This window comes from Ursus maritimus, assembly GCF_017311325.1.
Source record: "Ursus maritimus isolate PB19 chromosome X unlocalized genomic scaffold, ASM1731132v1 scaffold_X1, whole genome shotgun sequence".
Classification (NCBI taxonomy): domain Eukaryota; kingdom Metazoa; phylum Chordata; class Mammalia; order Carnivora; family Ursidae; genus Ursus; species Ursus maritimus.
In genome coordinates this window covers 41944479-41967389 of record NW_024423319.1, presented here as the reverse complement: position 1 = coordinate 41967389, position 22911 = coordinate 41944479, and the positions used below count along the sequence as shown (strand labels likewise).

General features: G+C 35.1%; 1 protein-coding gene across 1 annotated transcript in view; it reads left to right on the top strand.

Annotated features, from left to right (window-relative positions):
• The window catches only part of NRK (Nik related kinase), a 127865-nt gene that overhangs the window by 52994 nt on the left and 51960 nt on the right, over nucleotides 1-22911 (top strand). Inside the window, exons 3-8 of the mRNA XM_040629493.1 lie at nucleotides 4616-4672; nucleotides 6286-6357; nucleotides 13366-13491; nucleotides 16834-16944; nucleotides 18447-18537; nucleotides 21188-21318. Coding sequence (XP_040485427.1) covers nucleotides 4616-4672; nucleotides 6286-6357; nucleotides 13366-13491; nucleotides 16834-16944; nucleotides 18447-18537; nucleotides 21188-21318 — 588 coding nt within the window. The remainder of the gene's footprint in view (nucleotides 1-4615; nucleotides 4673-6285; nucleotides 6358-13365; nucleotides 13492-16833; nucleotides 16945-18446; nucleotides 18538-21187; nucleotides 21319-22911) is intronic.

Below are 22911 nucleotides of genomic sequence, written 5' to 3'. Positions count from 1 at the left end.
ATTTAATTCCTCTACAGACACAGTGAACATGTTTACCAAACCCCACATTAAGATACTTGGTCTGACAAAATATGTTCATGCAACTTTCAAGTGAGAGAATAAATCACAGGTAATAAGAACCAACTTGATTCTCTGTCTGTTCTATGGCCTTTGGTGGCATCTTTTAAAGACATTCAGTTATCTCACTAAATGTGTGTCTTGAGTATGATAACTGCATATTCTAACCTAGCCTTTTAAAAACTCTATGACTTACTAACCACTGGTCATATGAGACAACATATGGATAATATTTTTCCTAACATGCCACATATTTTTGTAGCACAGGATAGAATTTTGGCCCATAAATATCCTCTTAGAGTCAAGGAAGGAAACATTTTTAACTCCTTTAGAGGATGTGTGAGAATCAGTTTTCAACATGTTATATTTGTGCATACAGATGTGAGAAAATTTTGACTAAAAAAAGCTTACATAAATAATTAGGAAAACAATAATTTATAAGTCCTAATAAGAGAAAAATAAATAAAATATTAATGTATATTTTCTCCCAGAGATGAAAATGAAGGTGGGAGTCTCCAACATATTCACATATCCACATACAAAAGAATGAAATTGGACACCTATCTCAGACCACTCACAAAAATTAACTCAAAATGTGTTAAAGATTTAAATAACCTGAATCTGTAAAAATCCTAGAAGAAAACACAGGGGAAAAAACTTCTTGACGTTAGTCTTGGCAGTGCTTTTTTGGATATGACACCAAAAGCACAAGCAACAAAAGCAAAAATAAATGAGACTACATCAAACTAAAACTTCTGCACAGTAAAAGAAATCATCAACAAAATAGAAAGCAGCATATAGAATGGAAGAAAATATTTGCAAACCATCTATCTCATAAAGGGTTAATATCTAAACTATTAACTTCTTTTCTCTGACCAGTCAATAACCTACACATTTTCCTTTCCTTTAAAAATTTAGTTTTTGGTAGCTGTCATGTTCCACCCAAAACTGGTCACCTGATTCTAGACATTTCCTGCTACATTAATTAGTAGTTTCTGAACCCTATCCCAAGTCCAGCTCATTCCCTTAGCTTAGTTGCTATCCTTCTATGTGTACCAATTTCCTAGGGCTGCTGTAACAAATTACCACAAACTGGATGGTTTAAAAAGAAAACAAAACTCTTCCCTCACAAGTCTGGGGGCTAGAATTCTGAAGTCAAGGAGACTGCTGGGCCATTTTTCCTCTGAAGGCTCTAGGGAGAAACACTTCCTTGCCTGTTTTAGCTTTGGGTGATTGCCAACAATCCTAATTTTCTTTGACTTTTATATACATCAATCCAATTTCTACCTCAGTCCTCATATGGCATTCTCCCTGGGTATCTGTGTCCAAATTTTCCTCTTCTTAGAAGGACACTTGTCATTGATTTTAGGGCCAGCCCTAGTCCAGTACAACTTCATCTTAACTTGATTACATCTGCAAAGACCTTATTTCCAAAAAAGGCCACATTCACAGGTGCCAGAGGTTAGAACTTCAGCATATTTTTTGGAGGACACAATGCAACACAAAACACCTTGACCTAATTCTCTCAGGCCTGACTCCATAAACTGAAAACAGCAACACACACCACTTCCCATCAGTGCTACAAGCATCTAACCAGTATAATCATTTAATGCTTAATTATTTGGCAAGAACTGGAGTCAAGTCAAGGTGGCAGCATTTCTAGAGATATTTTAGTTACTGGAAAGACTTTTGATCCATTTCTGACATATGACCCCGTTTACAAACAGTGGCATGCTCAATAAGATTGAAATTAACCTTAAATGTATGGGATTAAAACCTATCAGTTTCATCAGTGGGAGAAAATAGGAAGTGTTGACACACTTATGTAGCATGTAACATTGGTGGTAATGGTAGAAAGCTCTTTTCCTTTTGATTTTCTTTGATGAGTTGACTTTATTTTGATGAGAGAACTTGTAGGAATCATCTAAAAATAGCATTCATATACTTCAAAATGGATGCTTTATAAAAAGAGTTTTGACAACAAACAAGTAATATATTTAAGGATCACATTTCTGAAATCAGTTGATCTTTTGCATTTACTCACTGACATGTTACCTAAGATATTAACGATACTATTCAGACACACCATCCCTCATTTGATCATTCTGTAAGTAAAAAAGTGTTGCTATCTTTCACATGAGAGCTGTGACTAGTGACAGTCCTTTTGTTTGAATACCCCTGTATTTACTACAGCTGTGGCAACAAATCCACAAATTAGGTGGCTTAAAACAACAGAAATTTATTCTCTCATAGTTCTCAAAGCTAGAAGGCTGTGGGGTCATTCTCCCTCTGAAGACTCTAAGGAAAAATCCTTTCTTCCCTCTTCCTAGATTCTAGTGGTTGCCAGCAATCCTTGGAATCCCTTGGCTTATAGCTGCATCATTCCAGTTTTGTCTGTCTTCACATGGCTATCCTCCCTTTGTGTGTGTGTCTCTGTCTCTGTGTCTAAATCTCCCTCCCCCTTCTCTTACCAAGACTGCAGTCATTGGCCACTGTAATCCAGTATGACCTCATTTAACTTGATTACATGTGCAAAGAACTTATTTTCAATTAAGGTCACATTCTGAAATTATGGGTTAATCTAAATTTTGGGGAGACACTGTCTAACTCACTACCAGCCCCCAAATCAAATCTTCTGCTAGATAAAGCATTATATTTTAAGTTGAAACCTTACTCATATAAATACAAAACTGAACTTTTTTCTATGACTGTAAGTTGAAATATTTTTAAAAGATTTTATTTATTTATTTATTTATTTATTTATTTATTTATTTATTTAGNGAGAGAGAGAGAGAGAGAGAGAGAGAGAGAGGGTGGAGAGCCGGGAAAGAGGGAGAGAGAGAATCTCAAGCAGACTCTGTGCTGAGCATGGAGCCCGCCCTGGAGCTCAATCTCAGGACACTGAGATCATGACCTGAGCTGAAACCAAGAGTTGGATGCCTAACCGACTGTGCCACCCAGGTGCCCCTACAAGTTGAAATAGTTTAAAAGGCACCAGCCATAAAATGAGAGCTCTGATTCCAAACATCTATGTCCATTTTTGAAAATTATAAATCTATAACTTGTACTTGCATTTAAGATAAGACTAAATTTTTAGAATTCCTAATGTTTTCAGTAACAAAGAATCTTTCAGGGGGTCCCTGGTTGGCTCAGTCGGTTAAGTGTCTGGCTCCTGGTTTAGGCTCAAGTCATGATCTCAGGGTCCTGAGATAGAGCCCAGTATAGGGCTCCATGCTCAGTGCAGAGTTCCTCCACCTCTGCTACTCCTTCTGCTCCCACTCTGTCTCTCTAAAATAAATAAATAAGTAAAATCTTTAAAAAAAAAGAAAGAATCTTTCAGGACTTCTTCCTTTCATAAATATCATGTTTCTCATGACTGAGGACATACTAAACAGTTTACAGGACATTGGATTACTTATGTATCAATTTTACCTGTGATCGTTATGGAAAAACTTGTTTAGTGTTTAAGAGGGGTCCGTTGAAAAGATATGTCTGCATAATACCACATAATCGGTTGAAAAAATGTTGAGTATTAACATCTCCTTTTTCCCTATCTTCAATCAGAAATTTTTACTTTTCATATCGATGCTCTGGTGCCGTGTAAATCAACTAAAGATACAAAGAAAACAATGCCTTCATATGGCCAATTATGTCCACTATTTTAATACAAACACAAAAAAGCAAAACTACTCCATAAACTTGCTTGATTTTTCAAGTGAGCTGATTGGAGTTTCTTTAACATATTCATAATTTAGGGGCGCCTGGGCATCTCCATTCATTAAGCACTGGACTTGTGATTTCAGCTCAGGTCATGATCTCATGGGTCCTGGGATAAAGCCCCACATGGGGCTCATGCTCAGTGGGGAGTCTGCTTAAGATTCTCTCTCTCCCTCTCCCTCTGCCCCTCCCCCACTTGCACTCTCTCTCTCTAAAATAAATAAATCTTTTGAAATAAAATAAAATATTCACAATTTAATATATCTGTTCTCTATATAATACCTGATATTTCTTCTATATGTAATATGCTATATTCCATAATAGGCTACAATGTTTGACCTTATTTAATTTTATTATTTATTTATTTAAAAAATTTAATTCCAGTAAACATATATTGTTATATTAGTTTCAGGTGTACAATACAGTGATTCAACAATTCTATACATTATTCAGTGCATATCAAGATAAGTGTACTTTTAATCCCCTTTACCTATTTCACCCATCCCCCACCTCCTCCTTAGTAACCACCAGTTTGTTCTCTATAGTTAAGAGTCTGTTTTCTGATTTGTTGTTTTTATTTCTTTTGCTCATTTGTTTTGTTTCTTATATTCCACGTATGAGTGAAATCATATGGTATTTGTCTTTCTCTGACTTATTTCACTTAGCATTATACTGTCCAGCTCCATCCATGTTATTGCAAATGGCAAGATTTTCTTATTTTTATGGCTGAATAATATTCCATTATATATATCCATTATATATATTTATCCATTCATCCATGAATGCTTGCTTCTTGATTATATAGATAGCATTTAATGTTTATTACTATCCTATGTTTCAGGGACTCCATGAAAAAACTGGTGCATTTACAGCTGTTAAAGTGATGAATGCTCGTAAGGTAATATATCTTGTCCATATTCTGTTCACTTAATGGACTATGGTCTTGGGATAAACAGCTCAGAAAATATTTGTTTTTTAGTCGTTATCATACATAATTATAATTATGTTATGTTAATCTGGATTTTTATATTTATCACTTAATATTATTTCTATTTATTAGTGTAGTATATTATTGAATTAGTATATTTACATATAAGAAATGTTTTACAATGAAAGGTGTACATATTTTGTCATTCTATAAGAATGAAGAAAATATCCATATTCTTGCCTATTTCTAGTTGATTATCTCTTTCTAGGAATAGCAAAGAGGAGATTTCCTCTACTATTGTGTTCATCCTCCTGTGTTCCATCACATACTTTTCCCTGTCCCAACCATTCCTTTTGAGAATTGAAGCCATTAGATTCTCAATGACAGGTAGAAGGAAAGACCTTGCCAGAGATGCACATTATTCAGGCATATACTGACAGATGAGCAAGAGAGACAGTTTAACTGGCACTGCTCCTGCTAACATTCATAAAGTTGTGTCATGGTTCATAATATTGTCTTAGAATTTGCTAAGCACTGATTTCTGTCTTCGTTCTTTAGAGTGAGTGCCTCACTTTCTCAAGATAATATTAGCGTGAACATAGCAAAGGTCAAAAAATTTTCACTTCACTATACCCTAAAGAAAACTTCTCAAATGTTATGATTGAAAAACTATACATATTCACTGAACTATTGTCAATGCCATAAACTGTTCCTTTCCAATTTGTGCAGGGAGTGAATTGCTGAAACTATTTAAGGAGATTTATGTTTTTTATTTTGTCGATAAATGTCAAATGCTGAAAAAAATGTTGTAAACCAATGTGAATTTCAAGGGATTTTGAAGTTTGTGGATTTATTTTGCCCTACAAACCATGGCTTCCAAATAATCAGCCTATTACTTTTTGAGTGCAACTTTCTAAAATACTTAGTTCCTTGTTTTGACTTGAAAAGCTTTTGACCTATATTTAATCTACATTTTAGATACTCTAATTTTGAAATATTTAAGAAGTGTGTTCAGCCCATAGATAGTTTCAATTACTTCGTTTTGTAAGGCGAAATAGCACTTTACTAACTTCAAATTGTAATTTTCCCATTAATATGGCAGTTAAATCTGTTATTATGAATTTAGTGCTAAGTTTCTATATATATAAGAATCTGATTTTTTAGTCCATAGTCTCCCATGCTTCACTCCCCCCTCTGATTGCCCCCCCCTTTCTTTATCCCTTTATGGACTCTGAGAAACAAACTGAGAGCTTCAGAGGGGAGGGGGGTGGGGGAATGGGATAGGCTGGTGATGGGTAGTGAGGAGGGCATGTATTGCATGGTGCACTGGGTGTTATACGCAACTAATGAATCATCGAACTTGACATCAAAAACCAGGGATGTACTGTATGGTGACTAACATAATATAATAAAAAATTTTTTAAAAATCTGATTTTTTAAGTAAAATTATTAGTGAAAATTGAGACAAGAAGAATATTATGTTACTCTTCAATTTATTGCCAAAATAACACAAAATATTTAAAAATAAATCATTTTCAGAGTGTACCAATGGGTCTAATAACATTTTGTTCTTGGTCTTGCAGACCCCTTTACCTGAAATAGGAAGGAGAGTGAGAGTGAATAAATATCAAAAGTCTGTCGGATGGAGATACAGCGTGAGTACTGAAAGTCCCCTTTAGCTCTCAAGTTGTCTTTCCTTTAATGTTCAACTTTAAACTAACCCTTTGTATCATTATCTGTAGAAGGCCGCCACTAAAATATTCTTGCCTGGAAGAGATAACATATTATCCTTTAACACATTCACATAGATTCAATCATTATATTTGAACACTAACATCTGTCAGAAAGCAGGAGCTAGAAGAAATGGTTCCCTGAACAGGTAAGTGTTGACAGCAGGTGAAGGATTGATTATATCCACAGAACATAGACTCCTTTAGCTGAGTAGCAACAAAAGAGAATGAAACCAAGAGAAAATTTTGCCTTAAATTGGCCTTTGCAAGGTCTTTTTTTACACCTTTCAGGGTATTCCAGACTGGCTGGTCCCCCATTATGATTCTAAGAAACATTGCTATTGCATATGAGCTAAATGAGGACTACTCTTTTTTATTGTAAGAACAATAGCAGACAGAAAACCACAGGCTATCCAACCTAAAAGTCTTCAGACATCTGGCACAGTGCTTGAATACATAAAGAAGTGTGAATATGCTTCCTACTTGAAGCTTTTTAACTGTCTTACAAAGCAATCTCTATGACTCTAATAATTTTCTGACTCTAGAATAAGATCGAAGAAAATTCTTTTTTGGTAGATGTTAGTGATCTATCAAAATATTCTGTGGGTTTAAAAGCGGAATTCCTGCTCTTACAATATAACTCATTGATATCTTTATTTCTTACCTTCCTCCTTCGCTATCTGGTATTCAAATATTTTCAACCTTTTGTGCCTTAATAAATATGATCTCAGGGGCGCCTGGGTGGCACAGCGGTTAAGCGTCTGCCTTCGGCTCAGGGCGTGATCCCGGCGTTATGGGATCGAGCCCCACATCAGGCTCCTCCGCTAGGAGCCTGCTTCTTCCTCTCCCACTCCCCCTGCTTGTGTTCCCTCTCTCGCTGACTGTCTCTATCTCTGTCGAATAAATAAATAAAATCTTTTAAAAAAATAAATAAATAAATAAATATGATCTCAAGATTCAAAATAACTTTTTCCATTAACACAATCACATTCAGAAAGACTTTGTATTAATATTAGAAAGGTATGGATAAACAGCTTCATGATTCATCTAGTAAGCACCAGGTTCCTGTTTTGTTTACAATGTATCTCAGAAAACAAAGCATATCCAAATGAAACATATAGTGCTGATTAATAACACACTTTGGTAGATCAAGAAGCTGCAAAGGATAAGGCATGAAAAATATAATTGTTTGACTAATTTCGGTTTCATCAAACATTTCTGTTAATAAATCCCTTTCTTCCCCAAATGCTCTGTGGTATTCTTTCCACAGGGAAAAATATTTTGGTTCTAGAATTGGGTGAAATTATAAAGGAAGTTGTGGTATCCTTGAGCTGCCGCTTTTTGACAAAAAATAGGATATTCAGGCTACTCTGGGATCAACTGGCCCTGAGCCAGGAAATGCTATAGCATCATATTACTGGGATATGTGTGAGAGTTTTAAATTACCCACTTGGCCTGATGGATATAATGTACTTATGTGTTTCTCATAAGCTCAACTTCCTGTTAATTGAGAATGGCAAACATACTAATGCTTTCCAAACATATCTGATCTTGGTTTATTGGTTTTGGGGGAGTTTACATTTATGTGGGAAACTCACTCTTAAAAGTTTTTCTAGTTGGGAACTTTGAACTCTCTGATTATATATTTTGGTAAGAAAAATAACTGCTAGCTGATCAGCCAGTTAGTATCTCTAAATCATCCTGAATCCTTTGGGATAAGAAGTTTGTGACCTGCACACGCATCTCTTTGAGTCAAGGGTTTATAGAAATAGCAATAATGTGAAAGTCCAGACACACGAGTTTAAATCCTAAGTCTGCCCCTAAATTTAGCTGAGAAATACTTGGAAAACTGGTCTTACCTCTCTAGGCCTCAGATTCCTCACAGGTAAAATGGCACCAGAATATTTGCCCTACTTATAAACAGGGTTAAAACTATGGTCAAATGCAACTGCATAGCTGCCTGGAGCCCAGCCATTCTATTCTTGCTTGGGGACATGAACTTTCTAACTCAGAAAGAAAGAAAAGAAGCTCTTTGATAATCAAACTACCAAACAAATTAAAGGACTCAGTCTGGCCCCTGCTTCTCTTTTACATGTTCTTTGTGTTCTCACCCCACACTATCATCTCATGCCTATTTATCACACTCTTTATGAATTCATATTCCTTTCAAAACAACCATGGTGTCTTGCTAACTGAGAGTGTCCATGTACATACAAAATTGCTAGTTCCTGAGTTTTTTTCTATATGATGACAAATGTTGTTACCATTTCAAAGGACAGCCACATCAGAGAGAAAGCAGAAAGTTCAGTGGTCCTACATGGCAAGAATGAAAGTCACAAGGATCAACTTTTAGCTTTGTGGAAAACAGGTTAAGGGAATTCAAAGGGAGCTTATTAACTGAGCTTCCTTAGGAGTCTGGGATGAGACTGGAACTTGAACTTCTATAGAATTCTCATGCTACAAGTTGATTGTTTTATTTATTTCTGCCTTTATTACACAATAAATACAAAGAGAGAACCTGTCATTGGGTTTCCAGCTGGAGAAACTAGGACCCATCTCCTTCCCCCAAAGACAAATAGGTATTTAGATTTATTTTCTAGTTGTTGAATATTTATGGGTAAATCCACTGGAAAATCCCAGGGAAATATTAAAGAATGGTCTGCAGCTGCTAGTCATTTTTCTGAGATTTCAGACTTTCTTCAAGGTATATTATGAATTCTTGGGGACATTTCAGAACCTACTACATTGCCTTATATTTATTTCATAACAAATTTTAAAGTCCAACCACACTACAGCTAAATATTTAAAAAATGCCCATCTTATCTACTGGGGGAGAATACGCTAAGAAGGAAATTGATAACTGATTAGATATATTCATTAGATATATTAGATATATTCAGCTACCTATTAATTTCAGTTCAAAGATGAAAATACATTTTCCCCTGCTCAGGTCTTCAAGTCAAGGTAAGTGAAGGAAATTCTGGGGAGAACTAAAGATAGAGGTTAATTCCTTAATTACTTTTCATGCCAGTTGGCCCTTTTCTGATTCATTGCCCCAAAGAAGTCAAAGGTATCCTTTATCACTGGATTTCAGAACAGGAGCTCAACTACTTTTAATTAAAAAGGCTTCTTTTCTATTTTTAGTTTTTTGAGGAACTTCCATACTGTTTTCTGCAGTGGATATACCAATTTACATTCCTGTCAACATTGCATGAGGGTTCCTTTTTCTCCACATCCTTTCTAACACTTGTAATTTCTTGTCTTTTAATTCTAGCCATTCTACTAGGTAAAATAAGTCAGACTGAGAGAGACAAATACCATATGATATCACTCATGTGGAATCTAAAAAAGCAAATGAATAAACGAACAGCAGAATCAGATCTATAAATACAGAGAACAAAGTGATGGTTGCCAGAGGGGAGAAAGTAAGGGGTTGGGTAAAACAAGTGAAGGGGAGTGGGAGATACAGGCTTCCAGTTATGGAATGAGTAAGTCACAAGGATGAAAGGTGAGGATAGGGAATACAGTCGGTGATATTATAACAGTATTGTGTGGTGACAGATGGTACCTACACTTGTGGTAAGCATAGCATAACATATAGAGAAATTGAATCACTAAGTCATATACTTGAAACTAATGTAACATTGTATGTCAAATATACTCAAATAAAAAAATGTAATAAAAATTACACTTTTTGATCAAATCTTTTCTTTATATACTACTATATGTATTTACTTTGTACAATAAGAATACTCTTGAAAAGGTTATATAAATTGAACTTTTATAGATACAGTAGAACTTTCTTATTTATAATCAAATGAAATTTAGAGCTAGTAAGAATTCAGAGGACCCAGGTGGTTAATCCATTTGTCAAGTGTAATCACTTCCTGAGTGATTTCATATCACACTCAACTTCATTATGCACTATCCTGGATTCATCAATGGTCATATCATTCATGTACGTGAATCTTATTTCTTTGTATGTAACTTCCTTTAAGTTAGGGATATGATACCTACATGCATAAACCAATGATATGCTCGTTGGAAATTCCTTACAATTTAAGTTACTTTTTTAAAGTTAACATTGTAAGATATTTTTCTCCAAAGCATTGCACCTGTATACTCATAAAGTGTGATGATTTTTAAATTATTGAGAAGCAAAGAGCTTTTTTTCAGATTGGCTAAGAATAGTTACAGATAGATTATGGAACATATGGAAACTACTTGGTTGTCCTGGTATAAGGGGACAGCTGAATCTTAGGGAGAGAATATAGCTTTCCATTTCACCCCAGTAAAACAAATGTGATGGAAACAAAAGTTGCTGATGTTTGTAGATTAGGGCAAAAAGTGGAAAAAGGTGTATAGCTCTGATAACACTCTAATGCAAATGAGAAAGTCAAGTAACAAAGATACTGTATGATAATACCTTGCATTTATAACAGTCTTCTTTCAAGGACTTCAAAGAACTTTACATTAATTATCCCATTTGGCTCCATTAATGTTCCATGGAGATAGGTAATGGCAGCCAACTTCCATCAGATTTTTGAGGATAAATTCAATTTTGGGAAGATTAAGTAAATTTCCAACTTTTAGCTATTAGTGGTAAAACCCAGGTGTCCTAATGCCCAATGTAGATGTTTCTTTTTTTAGAGAGGGAGAGAAAGATGGGGTGGGGAGGGAAGGAAGTGGAAAGAGAGGGAGAGATAATCTTAAGCAGGCTCTGCACTGGGAGCCTGAGATCATGACCTGAGCCCAAATCAAGAGTTGGATGCTTAACTGAGCCACCCAGGTGCCCCTAGAGGCTCTTTTTTGATGACATCCTACTGTCTTCTACTAAAAATATCTCTTGAAATTATGTATTCTACCTTGGCAATCCCATAGAAAAGGAGAGCTTCAATTATCACTGTAGAGATAATCCTCAAAAATAGTACCTTTAGCCCTGACCTGTCCCCTGAGTGGCAGATCCATATCTTTAATCTGCACAATTCTAGGCATCCATAAAAAATAAGTGCATTTATGTTTATTGATATAGAAACATATCCTCTAGGTATTGAATAAGACATGCAAGTTGCAGAGTAGTGAGATATATATATTCTGGAAGAATAAAAATGATTGGAGGAATATATACTCAACTGTTGCCACTAATAGAAGGAAATATTCAGTGAGTATATAGCATTTACATATTTAACTTCATATATATATAAATACATTTTTCCCTATGTATCACTGGTGTGATTAAGAAAATAAATGACTTTAAGCATACCTTTATAAAAGATTAGCACAGATCAAACCTGTTCCTTTAAAATGCAATGAGGCATAAACCAAGTCAGTGTGGTATAGGCATAAGGACAGATATACAGATCAGTGGAATAAGACTGTTTCCATATATCTGTGGTCAATGAGTTTTTGACAAGGGTGCAAAGACAATTCATGGAGAAAAATAGTCTTTTCAACAAATAATGCTGAGACAACTAGATATCCACACATAAAAGAATTAACTTACACCCCTAGTTTATATGAAAATTAACTCAAAATGATCAAAAGTCAAAATGTGATAACTAGAGCTACAAAATGTTTAGAAGGAAACATTGGAATAAATCTTCATGACCTTAGATTTGGCAATGGATTCTTAGATATGACACCAAAAATAAAAACAATAAGACAAGAGATCAATAAACCAGACTTTATCAAAATTAAAAATTTTGTTTCTCAAAAGACACTATCAAGATAGTGAAAAGACAACCCACAGAATGGGAGAAAATGTTTGCAAATCATATACCTTATTAAGTACTTGGATCTAGAATATATAAATAAATCTTACGATTCAATAATAAAAAGACAAATAACCCAATTAGAAATAGGGGCAAAGGTTTTCAATTAGACATTCCTCTGAAGATCATATACAAATGGCTAACGAGTACATGAACAGATCATTAATATGACTAGTCATCAGGGAATTGCAAGGGAAAACCACAATGAGATACCACTTGAAACCCACTAGGATGGCTATAATAATAAAACAGAAAATAATAGGTGTTGGTGAGAGTATGGAGAAATTGGAATCATCATTGCTCTTGGGAGTATGAATAGGTGCAGCATTTGGAAAACGATTTGGCATTTCATCAAAATGTTAAATACGGAGTTAGCATTTGACCTAACAATTCCACTACTGGGTATGACCAAAAGAAATAAAATCATATATTCACACAAAAACTTGATATGAATGCCCACAGCATCATTATTCATAATAGCCAAAAGGTGGAAATAACCCAAATGTCTTTCAACTGATTAGTGAAAATGAATAAAATAATAATATGTTCTATAATATGGATGAATCTTGGGAAAAAAAGTCGGAAAATTCCACATAGATGTCCAAGATAGATATATCTAAAGAAATAGAAAATATATGAGTGGTTCATTAAAGCTGGGATGTGTGTGTAGCAGAATTTGGGAGTGATAACTAAAGAGTATGAAGTTTCCTTTTGGGGTGATAAAAATGTTTTAAAATGGATTGTGGTGATGGTTGTATAATTCTGTAAATATACTAAAAACCATTGAATTTTACACTTTAAATGGATGAATTATAGGTATGTAAATCATATCTCAACAAAACTGCCACAAAATAAACAAAAATGTAACGATTCTATTCATTGAAAACTTTATGCAGTGGCGATTGCTGCTGGTTCAGGGATCACACTTTGAGAACCAATGAATTTAAAGGATTTTCAATTAAGCTTTGTTTTCTCCCAAATTCCCAGTTAACCAGAGGTCTCTGTTCTCCGACATTTCTAGTTGAGGTTTTATTATAAATTGCTCTGTGACATAATGGGTAGCCATAGGATTTCCTTTTTTCTACCATAGTTTAGAATCCCATAGTTATTAACTGGCATAGCTTAGGAGTTTTATTGTCTACTGTCTATTCTTATTCTGCAGGATGAGGAAGAGGATCTCAGAACTGAACTCAACCTTTTGAAGAAGTACTCCTTCCACAAAAACATTGTGTCCTTCTATGGTGCTTTTTTCAAGCTGAGCCCCTCTGGCCAGAGGCACCAGCTTTGGGTATGTATTTAATTACCTTGATCTTATTTCCTAAGACTAAGTCTCACTTGAGGAAATACATTTTCATAAGCTGAGATGTCACTTTTGTACTTTTGTGCACCACAGGAAAATTTAGGAACTCAACTGCTCAAAGTAGTATAGCAAACTGTGTTCTGATTCCTGGAGATGGAAGTGATAAATATGGAATAATTTCAGGAAACTTAAGTTCCTGGCAGGGGGTTTCAGGGTAAAATAGGGGAGGACTCAAATGAACACTGGGAATATCTAACATATTTCTTGTCAAATACAGTTTTGCTGCTTTTAACTTTTTATGTACATTTGCTGGTAATTTAGAGGTATGGCTAAGGAGACTACCTGATGGACTTAAAAATAATGACTGGATAAATATCAATCCTAATTAGCATTTGGCATGAACATATGGGTGCATTTAAATTTTTCTAAGTATATACACTTATGTTTAAACATAAATCCCAGGAGTTCTTTTCTAAATGTTAGTTGACTTATCCTTTCCTTAGCCTATTTATGCTATACTATCACAAATTACTGATCAATGAGATATAAGTTTTAGAGGGTATCTCAAACCTACACTACAGTTGCTAGAATTGTTGCTCCTTCCCACTATAGCAGAAATAGTCAAAAACAAGAAAATGAGCTTTGGTCAAAAATATGTTTATTTAAAAAGAGATATTTAGAACATAAGTGAGGTCAGTGTACACTTGCTGGCTACATTTCCATTTCCAGTTCAAGTCAAGAATAGCACTGTTGTTGTTGTTTTTTTTCAAAATAATAACCAAGACTTTTCAGAATCTTCAGTTGTCAAGGGAAGATTGTTACACTTCGTATAATGGACTTTGAAGGACAGTGGACATTATAGAAAGGTTTTCAACAAGGGATTGAATTGAGATAGTGGTTCTGAAACTTTAGCATGCATCAGGATCTTCTGGAAAGCCTGATAAAACACGGATGGCTGAGCTCCACCCATAGAGTTACTGATTCAGTTAGTATGGGGTGCGGGTCCATGAATTTGAACTTAACAAGTTCACAGGTGATATTGATGCTACTGGTCTGGGTACCACAGCTTGAGAACCTCGAATCTTCACTTTAACTCTATTTTCTTCCAAATGTCCAGTTAAGTATATCTTCTTTTGTCTGACAACCAGTTGACATTTTATTGCTGCACAGTTTTAATGGCTACTGGTATATTTTTGGCATACAAAATTTGTCTTTCTCTCTCTTTTTTTAAAGATTTTATTTATTTATTTGACAGAGAGAGAGACAGCCAGCAAGAGAGGGAACACAAGCAGGGGGAGTGGGAGAGGAAGAAGCAGGCTCCCAAAGGAGGAGCCTGATGTGGGGCTCGATTCCAGAACGCAGGGATCACGCCCTGAGCTGAAGGCAGACGCTTAATGACTGAGCCACCCAGGCGCCCCACAAAATTTGTCTTTCAATACATTTTTACTTACAAGGTTTTTTTTTCCTCTTAACTGTATAGCAATCTCCTTTTTGGATATATTTATCAGTACTCAATTCATTCAATCATTTAACATATTCATTCGGAACGATCTATTTGGGGTGCCTGGGTGGCTCAGTTGGTTAAGCATCTGCCTTTGGCTCAGATCATGGTCTCAGGGTCCTGGGATCGAGCCCCCCATTGGACTCCCTGCTCAGCAGGGAGCCGGCTTCTCCCTCTCCTTCTATCTGCAGCTCCCCCTGCTTGAGCATACATGCTCTCTCTCTCTGTCAAATAAATACATGAAATCTTAAAAAAAAAAAAAAACCATCAATTTGTCACTCCTTCTGCTAGATTCTGGGCTTACATGGATGAGCTGAAGAGACATGTCCCTGACCCATAGGAACTTAAAATTCACTTGCAATATGAGTGAATGGCTTTAATTCAGGTTTGTCATGGTTTAAAATGAATCCCTTTTCTTCCAGTACCACAGATGTACCTTTTGTGCACATTTAATATAGTTAACATGAAAATTAAACTTGTGTGGCTTATCTGTATTATTGATTTTGTTAGTCTGTTTCTTCTCTTCTGTTTCGTGAGAGCATACTCAGGTGAAATACATGCAATAATATTAGTTGTTGTTAATTAAAAGAGTGATTTTCTGAAAAGAAAATGTTAGTATTCCAAAAGGAAATAAGGTATACTTTAAAATATTCATGATTTGGGGCGTATCTTTTTGGTTTCCTTCTTCTACAGCAAAAATTAACTAACTTGCCTACAGTTCAAAAAATGACATGTTTTGTTATATTTATATAGCAGTTTTGACACAGGCACTAATGCATAACCTTGTGCTTTATGAAAAGTTTGCTGGGTTGATTATAATAGATATATTCTCTTTCACATTGTCCAGTCCTCTAGTTAGCTAAAATGGGAAAGGAAATTTACTAGTTGGGCCCCTGATTCATTGATGGCAAAAAGATCGATTTTCTGAGAAATTGGTTTTATTAATAAAGTAATAAATGAATGAGATGCTGTCAATTATAATAGCCTTAAAATAGACTTTCCTTAGCAATAAAATCATTTGGGAAAAAAATGACTTATAGGAATGCAATTGATAGTTTCCCCCTTGGAATTATAGTTTGCCAGTATCTTAGGGGAAAATAATCTAGAACGTAAAATAAAAACAAAACAGCAATAAAAACAAATCTAGTCTTAATTTTGAGGGGTACATTCTTTTGAGATCCTTCTTTCCTGCTTTTTCACTTGCCATCAAACTGTTCCCTCAATGGTCTTTTCCCTTGAACTCCAGTCATCTCTCAGGCTTGTCTCCTGTACAAGCTTGTTTCTAAAGGCATGTGATCATTCTGTTTTCAATAATCTGAATGTTCTTCCTTCTCAGTATATTCAAACACTATCTATCCTTCAAGTCTTAGCTCAAATTCCACCTCCTAACCAAACCGAGGGCTTCAGAGGGGAGGGGCTTGGGGGATTGGGATAAGCCGGTGATGGGTATTAAGGAGGGCACATATTGCATGGTGCACTGGGTGTTATACACAAGTAATGAATCATGGAACATTGCATCAAAAACTGGGGATGTACTATATGGTGACTAATATAACAAAATAAAAATTATTTAAAAAAAAATTCCACCTCCTAGTTAAATAACCCTGGTGTGATGCCTGCCTTTCCTCCTTCCACAGATCCTTGGATATGTTCCAACTCTTTTTAATTCCACTAGCCTTTAGAGACTTCCACCAGGCAATTGAGCCAGTCTTTGCAGTGTCTTAATCTCTAAACATCACATATAAATACAAGCCATATGGACTAAAACTCTCCAGATATTTTCAGAGAATTACTTTTTAATTCTTGACACTTTACTGGCTTCCCTGCAGATGGTGATGGAGTTATGTGCAGCAGGCTCTGTCACTGATGTAGTGAGAATGACCAGAAATCAGAGTTTGAAAGAAGATTGGATTGCTTATATCTGCCGAGAAATCCTTCAGGTGAGTCTTCATACAGTCATTCTTCCCTGGCCCTGAAAACACCTGGGAGTGATATATGCAATGTACCTTATACCTGCCTATATAGGGTAGTTTAAGAATTCTGAACATAACCTCTGGATCAAGATACCCAAAAAACCCAAATGGCTTTAGAGAGAGCAGATTTTCAGGTGATGTCCTTAACTTTAGGTAGATTGCAAGATGGGTAGCCAGGCCCTTCCAAATCATGGCCTTTAATGGCTCTGTCAGAGTTAGACTGTTATGTTCATTGGATCATGGAAATAACCACTTGGAATATTTATTACATTATTCGGACTTTTAGAGTTCTTTAAAAAAAAAAGTAGCACTATCATTAGAGATTAAGAAAAAGTGAGACGAAAGTCAGTGTTGTTTTACTGAATGGCCCCAAACCTTCCATAACCATTTTGCAAACAGATATCCTATTTGAATAATACCCTGCTTTAAAAACTTGTTTTATTTTGAATACCAAATTGGGTAAGAACAATCTTCTTAATCTACCACATTCAAATTTTTCTTCGTGGCTTAAGTGCTTAGGGTCACCAGAGGAGGATATTAACAGAACTGGATAGCACCACTGATATATAATGTTTGAATGTTCTTCCTCCCATCTTAATTGGATTCACTTGTGCTAATAGTGTAATTAGTTGAGTAAACTCTGGACTGAGTTTAAATTCTTGTTCACCATATATTAGCTTTGTGTCCTTGAATCAGTTACTTAATTTTTCAAGATCTCACTTTTCTTGACTGTAATATGGGGTGATATTAGTACCTTCCTCAAAGGATTGAAGTGTTGATTTCATAATTTTCTCTATGTAAAGCACTTAGCACAGTCCCTGGCAAAAGCTAAAATAAAATAAAGGACTCAATAATTATTAGCTGTTTTTACTGTCACTTCTATTATTAATCCCCAGTTATTATCTGGAGAAATCTCCCTGAAGCCAGGTCACGGGTTAAGCGGGTCACAGGTTAGTTTTAGTGGTGAGTGGGCTGGATCCAGCATGGTAAGCCAATACAAATTGCAAATGCTTTAAAATGAATTTCCATATTCCCCCAAATTCTCAGCCTACAAGGTTGACTAGAAAATATTTTGGATTAAACAAATGGTTGGATGAAGAATAGAGTAAAACAATGACTGAGCTATGATATTTAAGATGTCCAGGTCTTCACTCTTATGGTTAGTTGGAAATATGGAGACTAGAAAGGAAGGTAAATGGCCCAATGTATACAAACATTACTTTTTGGTGTTCTTTTCCTTTCATGGGTGTCCTGATTTATTTTCCTTTCCTTATAGCCAAAAGTAGTATTTCTGGGAACTGGTTGTAGTAATTCCAGCCTAAAGAAAGAATTTTGTCTGAAAAATGCAAATCTGGGCCATTTTTCTTACCAAAAGTTCTTCCAAAAATACTAAGAACAGTACCAGAAAAAGAGAAAATATATATACTGGCTGTGACTTTCTAAATAAATATATATCTATCTATGCGCAGGGCTTAGCTCATCTTCATGCACACCGTGTAATTCACCGGGACATCAAAGGTCAGAATGTGCTACTGACTCATAATGCTGAAGTAAAACTTGGTAAGTTTGTTCTTGTACTTTAAGTGAGGCCTCCGATATTTTAATGGAGAAGAATCCTGTAAGACAACTGTGTTTTTTATCATGTCACTGGACAATATCCTCTACTTATTTAGGCTGTGTTTTCCTTGCTTACAAAACCAGTCAAAATTTGGAAATTTGTTTGGGGAGGGAGGTGGAGCAGAAGAAAAACGCACCTTTTACTGCTTCTCTGAAATCATGTAGTTAAAAGCTTTTAAGTTATAATGGAAGGCTTACATTTTGGTAATTGTTTTACTCTCTATTAAGTATAGATATTATATTTATTTGAGTAATTGAATTGAGTATTTATTGTGTGCAAGGTTCTGTGCCATGAACAAGGAAACAAAAAGGCAATTCTTCCACATCACAAAATCATATTTTCCAAATAATATCAAAGAACTTTTAAATTACTTAAGTACAAATTGCTTCTTTGGAATTTTCCTTCAAATATTTAAAGAACTGATATCAGTTGCTCCCATAATATCCAAATCAAGTTCAGAATTAGAAATCAAAAGACCAGAAAGTCCCTGGCTTTCTATTCCAGGATTCAAAATGGCATAATTTATTTGAAAAGAACTACACATATTGTCTCACAGGCACACAGAGCACAACTTACTGCATCTTTTAATGTTTAAAATAAATATCGTTGGTTGGTTTATAAATAATACCATATGAATAATGTCAGTACTATGCAATGGCAGATAACCTCATTGATATAGAATATAAATCACTGGTTATTAAATCTTATATTATTTTTAAATGACAATCTATTCTTGCCTACCATGCCTCTAGCATGACCTTAAGATAGTTCCCATTTTCCTGATGAACAAAAACTACCACAGCAGAAATTTTGTTCATTCATTGACTAGAATATTTGTGGAAGAATCTTGAGGTAATTGTTCTTGAAATAAGAAAAAAAGTAATTTCAAGAAAATGTATTATGTCTTATGTGTCTAAAAGCTACAAAGCTAGCATAACGTAATTTTAAGACCCTGTTAATATATAAGGGGAATTTGGATCTCACATTCAAATGCGAGATAGTCTGTCACAAAGATAGTCTGTCACAAAGCTACATACACACTATGTTCACATGTGGCAGCACTCCCATATATTTGGGTCAGGTTTCTGGCCAACTCTACCATTTGCAACACGGAAGAGACATTGTAAGTAAATGAAGAGCCACTGAAAAGTCTGTCACAAAGTCCATGCACTAAAGCTTATGTACTTTACTCTGTAGGAGAGACCTTTTAGCACTGCATTAGAATTTAATCAGGCTTATTTTACATACAACCATTATACATTGGGTTTTACATTTCTCAGATTCCAGTATATTTTGAAGCAACATATTGTAAGGAGAAGGTTGCAGAAGGCAAACCCAAGGACATCAGAGGGAGCATTGAAAGGAAAGAGACTGGAAAGTGATTGTATTGTAATTGCAATTGATCAATAATCCTTACATTCTGGTACCTAGGTTATTAAAGAAAGGTTAAACTATGCCATTGTTGAGATCTCATCTCTACTTTTATCTAAATTTCAAGCTTTTCTTTTTTCCTTTTCTTCCATCCATCACTCTTCTTCTAGTCTTTTCCCCTTTCATTTTCTTCCCTGAATGTCATGTGTATTAGCTCATGGCCTTCATAGGTATCTCTTGGCCCTTGAAGTTGGCCCTCAGGGGATAGTAAGAACACTGAACTTTGATTTAATGTATTCTCAAAAAAAAATCTAGATAAGAAGATTGTTCAACACCCAATAATGATTTTCACATATTACAGACATTTCTTGTTTTGTTAAATCCTTCCTTAAAGACTACTGTAAACTCTTTTTAATTTTTCATTTCTTCTCCTAAGTACTTCAAACTACTGTTCAGTCAGTGTTATTCTCCATCCTTTAGATTCCTGGAAACCATTCTAAATTAGAAAATCTACTTCATTTTTCATCCCTGAAAAAATTCATCTACTTTCATTTTTCATCTTATTTTTTCTGGACTAAATAACCCCAGTCTACTTCAGCCTTTTTTTTCTGTCTGTTACTGAGGATACCATACTAAATATTTTCATATAATGTATCCCACAGATGAATAGAAGACTGAACTTTTATAGTCTAAGCTAAGATATAGATACCACAGTAAATATTTGCATCTGATTCAGAAGATCTGTAGAAGAACTTAAACTAAATTCTAGCAGAAAACTCATTTTTCTTCATTGGTGAAATAGGACTTTCTAATGTCATGAGCAAGGCTTCCTAATAAACTACTAATAGGTTTTAGATTTCTTAGATGTTGCTTATAGTGCTGGTCTTCCTCCAGCTTGGTGGCAGGTCCAAACACTACATATGTTATCACTTCAGAGGTTCAGGGTATACTGATGGAACTTTATTTTTAATATTCATGGTGAACTTTCAGCCAAACCTACTGTAGATTTATAATAGTACTTCTGAGTTTCTTTCCAACATAAATAGCAGCAAAAGCCTATTTCCCAGTATTCCTGGAGTAGACTTCATGGTAAAGTTTTCTGGGCTGGAATGAAAATCTGTTATCCATTGTGGATTTTGTATTGGCTTTCCAAGTTAAAGCAATAACTTATTGAGCTTTTTGTTACTGATTAATTATTTTGACATATGCTGAATTTTGCAGTGGATTTTGGAGTGAGTGCCCAGGTGAGCAGAACTAATGGGAGGAGAAATAGTTTCATTGGAACACCATATTGGATGGCACCTGAGGTGATTGACTGTGATGAAGATCCGAGACGTTCCTATGATTACAGAGTAAGTGTGAGGATTCAGATAGTGGGAATCAAAGTTTGGAAAGGACTTTTGACTAATGTTTATTTTTAGATGATGAAAGAATAAAAAGCGGGCAACTCTAATTCATTCATTCATGTTAAACTCTAATAAGAAATACAAGCTGCTATTCATATATGTGGTTTGATTATATGCATAAATATAATATTTTCTAAGAATGTAGACAAAGTAGACCATTGGGAATTATCTATATTTGAGGAAGAATGTCTAGTTCATGTTGCTTGCAACTTCTTGGGGAAAATATTATATTATGTGGCTTTATATGGAAATTTAACTTCCAGGGCAAAGAACCTTGCAAACTTAAAAATGAATGAATGTAAAGCCAATTATTAATCCCCACAGTAACTTAGCTCCAAAAAGAAAAAAAATAATAATTTGATTACTCAGGGTAATGGAGAAAATCCTTGTCATGGTTCACCTCCAAACCACTGAAAATCAGTGGAATAGACAAATTAAGTAACAATTCATGCTATTTATTAAAATTTCCACTGAAACTGCAATTTAGACAATATACATCTACATACACATTTCAAAAAAGCTGATGTGGAAAGAAAACTCTCCATTTGCTATAGACTGGAAAAACCACACTCACTCTTCACATCGTAAGTCATCCAAACAATTCATTGTGGTTTTTGTTGTGTGGAACCTAGGACTCAATACTTGAAGTTGATTAATTCAAGTCTCATCTCTTTTCCCTTTCCCTTAAATGCCCTCTGCTTGATCTGTAAGTGAATCTATTGAGAGCTTATAGTCTAGTACTATTACAGTCTATGGAGACTATGGAAGCATAATGTTCTTTTAAGTGGCTTGCTGTCAAAAACTTTTAAGTGGATGCCTTATACTTGTACAACTTTTTGCAGTCTTCCAAGGACTTTCACTTATATTAATTATTTATTTTTAATTTTAGCCCCATGTAAATTGAAAGAAAGCTTCAACTTACACCATCACAAGCTAAGAAATCTAACGAGATTCTCAGAATTCAGTTAACTTGTGTAGGAGTCATCCAGCCAGGCAGTGAGTGTACCTCCAGCCCTGTGCCCTTTCCACATTCTAAAAAACAAAGTGCAGTTAATAGCAAGGATAATTTCCTTGAGCCTCTTAGAATATAATTTCCCAGAATAACAATAATTATATTCTCAATTTACTATATTCGAGGAACTGACTGCCTTTATATATGTTATTTCATTTAATACTCATATCAGTGCTATGAGATGGATATCATTATTATCTCCATTTTATAGAGAGTGAAACTGACGTACAGAGAGTTAAATCATTTAAAATCATTTAAATCATTTACCTAAGATGGCACAGCTAATACATCTATGTGATAGGATTTCTTCACAGCAAGCTCCTTTTGCTATTTCAGTTAAGGCAACAATAGTGATGCATTCAAGATGAATTTTCCTTACACTGAACCCTGTCCCATATCATCCTGTTGTGTAGTGCAGTCACCGGTTCATCACAAGCTCAGATAACGTCTTCCTATAATGCCAGCCTATAATGAAGGTTCATTGTAGAAAACCCATAAAATGATTCTGACTTTGACAGTCCCCCATC